Consider the following 2,783-nt stretch of genomic DNA (forward strand, 5'->3'; position numbering starts at 1 on the left):
GCTCGAAAAATTGCAGGATGCCACATGCCACATGCCCCCCAAGTCGGAAGGGCACCACCCACCCCAACCTCCGGTGGGGTCCCCTCCTTGGCGAGCCACTGGTCTTTTGGGCCACGTTGGGTGGCTCTACCAAGTCCCTTTGGGTTTCCGCGGTGCTCGGGCACTCCTGAGGGAGCACACTTGCTCCTGGTGTACCTGAGGACAGCCTTCGTGCCTTTGGACTCGGCGAGCTTGCCCATCTCCCCCGGCAGCAGCAAGCGCACAGCGGTCCGGATATCCCAGTCGGTGATGGTCTGGCGCTTGGTGGAGCGGGCCAGGCGACCAGCCTCGGTGGCGATGCGGTCCAGTATGTCATGAACCAAAGAATCCATGACACTCACGGCCTCCCGGGAAAGGCTGAGGCCCTGGTGAACCTGCTTCAGCACCCGGAGGAAATAGGTGGCGAAGCTGTCCCCGCGGCAGTTGGCGTGACACCTGCGGGGCCCACGTCGCCCTCGCTTCCTCTGCTTGCTCTGCTTCTGGGCCGTCGTGGAGTTGGCCTGTTTGGGCTCCTGGGTGATCAGCTGTTCCTCAGAGGTCACCTCAGAGGAAGGTCCAGCCATGGCAGAGACAGCGGCCATTAGATGACACGAACAGACAATGGCGGGTGTGGAACGGGGAAGCGGGGACCCTTGGGTATGCAGCATGGCTCCACATCATGGGCCAGTTTCACGTCTGATTGGATGAAACCTACCTGCGTTGAAGGTGACTGGATGGTCCCGTTGCTTCGCATCTCATCAACCAATCACAGTGGGCGTCTGCGGGCTAAGCGCCCCTTGTGGCCTAACTCGGAGAAAGCTACACAGACAGATGCCCCACAGGGCAAAAGCACATCCGCCCTTCTCAGCTAATCCATGTCACACCGTGAGCACTTTGAAGGGTGTCACTGAAAACTCCCAAAGTTTAGCAATTTCAGCTCATGATCCTTGAAGAGAGACACACCTCCTGAGCCCATGTCGATTATACTAGAGGAATGACTGTGGCCACGTGTGGAACAATTCTCACCATCTCAGAATCTACTGTTATCCTGGGCTAAACCACCGTGGCTTGAGCAGGAACTCCCTGACATGGCCGCCGAGGGCTCCTGGGCATCCAAGGAACTGGCAGTCTGGCTCCTGGCTTCAGTTCTGATCAACATCTTCCGTGAATCAGGAGAACAAGAAATGGCCATAACACAGCCTCCAAGCAGACAATAGAAACAGAAAGGCACTTTTATTAAAAACATATGACAACACTCAACATTGACCAGGTTTTAAAAAAAATAAAGGAAAGGAAAACAAAACAACCACCACAAATCACAACTCAGAAGCTGGAAATGGCTAATAAGTTCAAGAGATATTGGGTTAAAAAATATCACCTTAAATCTCCTAGGAAACCCCTGAGGGAGAGAAAGGGATTCCAAAAATGAAAATTATGTGCAAGTTAGATAGATAGCTTTCAAAGTCTCTGATAAATATATGTAAAGACATTTCTTAAATGCATTTAAGTAACATTAAGTTGCAGGAATGGAACAAAAAAGATTCTTAAAAAATAATGAAGAAATAAAGGTCATCAATGAACTGTCATTTCAAAGGTCAGGCTTTCAAGTGTATTTCCTGTCATATCTTTAACAAACAACTTATTCTACTCCAAACAAATCGGTTCACGATTAAGAAGGACAAAAAGCCTCATTTTTGTTATTAGATAACATCATATATGGTAAACTCCTTGACTGAAGTCTAGTCAACTATTTCTGAACAGTCCCCTTTACAAACGGTGATTTTATAAATCTACTTAAACGTTTAGCAAGCCAATCCTTCTTTTAGTTTGGTACAAGGCACGAGAGACCTGTCCACAACAGTCTCTGTATTCATATCAGTAAGTCAACATGTTATTTTTCTTTAAAAAAAAAAAAAAAAAAGAGCAAACAAACAACAGAGAAAGAGACACATCATTTTTCTTCACAATCTGCAAGGTTAAACATCCCAGGGAAGCTCTCACTGGTTCGCTTCTGGGTCACCTTCCCACAATTTCAGCCATGGCTGGTGTTGGCGCAAGGGCTGGAAAGCCTTTATTGCCTGAGCCAGTGGTGGCTGTGGCATAGCTGCTCTCACAGATGCTCCCATCATCCACGTGATACAAAAGTATAATATGTAGTTCTTATTTTGTTTCTTTAATTCTTTATTTTTGTTTTTGAGACAGAGTCTCACTCTGTCTCCCAGGCTGGAGTGCATTGGTGCTATCTCAGCTCACTGCCACCTCCGCCTCCCAGGTTCAAGAGATTCTCCTGCCTCAGGCTCCCCAGTAGCTAAGACTACTGGGATGTGCCACCACAGCTGGCTAATTTTTGCACTTTTATTGGAGACAGGGTTTTATCATATTGGCCACGCTGGCCTTGAACTCCTGGCCTAAAGTGATCCATCTACCTCGGCCTCCCAAATTGCTGGGATTACAGGCATCAGCCACGGCGTCCCGCCTGTTTCCTTAATTTTTAATATAGTCATAATCTTTATTGCATCAGGCTGTTTTTTGTTTTATTTTAAGTTCAGTGGTACATGTCCAGAATGTACAGGTTTTTTTGACAGGTAAACGTTTGTCGTGGGGCTTTGCTGTGGCGGTTATTTCATCACCCAGGCATTAAGTCTAGTAACCATTAGTTATTTTTCCTGATCCTCTCCCTCCTGCCACTCTCCACCCTCCGATAGGCCCCACTGTGTGTTGTTCCCCTCCATATGTCCATGTGTTCTCATCATTCAGTGGGATGA

At 47.8% G+C, this 2,783-nt stretch overlaps 1 protein-coding gene across 1 annotated transcript in view; it reads right to left on the reverse strand.

The window, feature by feature from the left end:
* Positions 1-706, reverse strand: part of LOC105525728 (histone H2B type W-T-like) — a 16,001-nt gene extending 15,295 nt beyond the window's left edge. Inside the window, exon 1 of the mRNA XM_011961467.1 lies at positions 63-706. Coding sequence (XP_011816857.1) covers positions 63-686 — 624 coding nt within the window. The 5' untranslated portion in view covers positions 687-706. The remainder of the gene's footprint in view (positions 1-62) is intronic.
* Between the last annotated feature and the right edge of the window lie 2,077 nt (positions 707-2,783).

Source organism: Colobus angolensis, unplaced genomic scaffold (assembly GCF_000951035.1).
Source record: "Colobus angolensis palliatus isolate OR3802 unplaced genomic scaffold, Cang.pa_1.0 Scaffold1150, whole genome shotgun sequence".
In the NCBI taxonomy this organism is placed as follows: Eukaryota; Metazoa; Chordata; class Mammalia; order Primates; family Cercopithecidae; genus Colobus; species Colobus angolensis.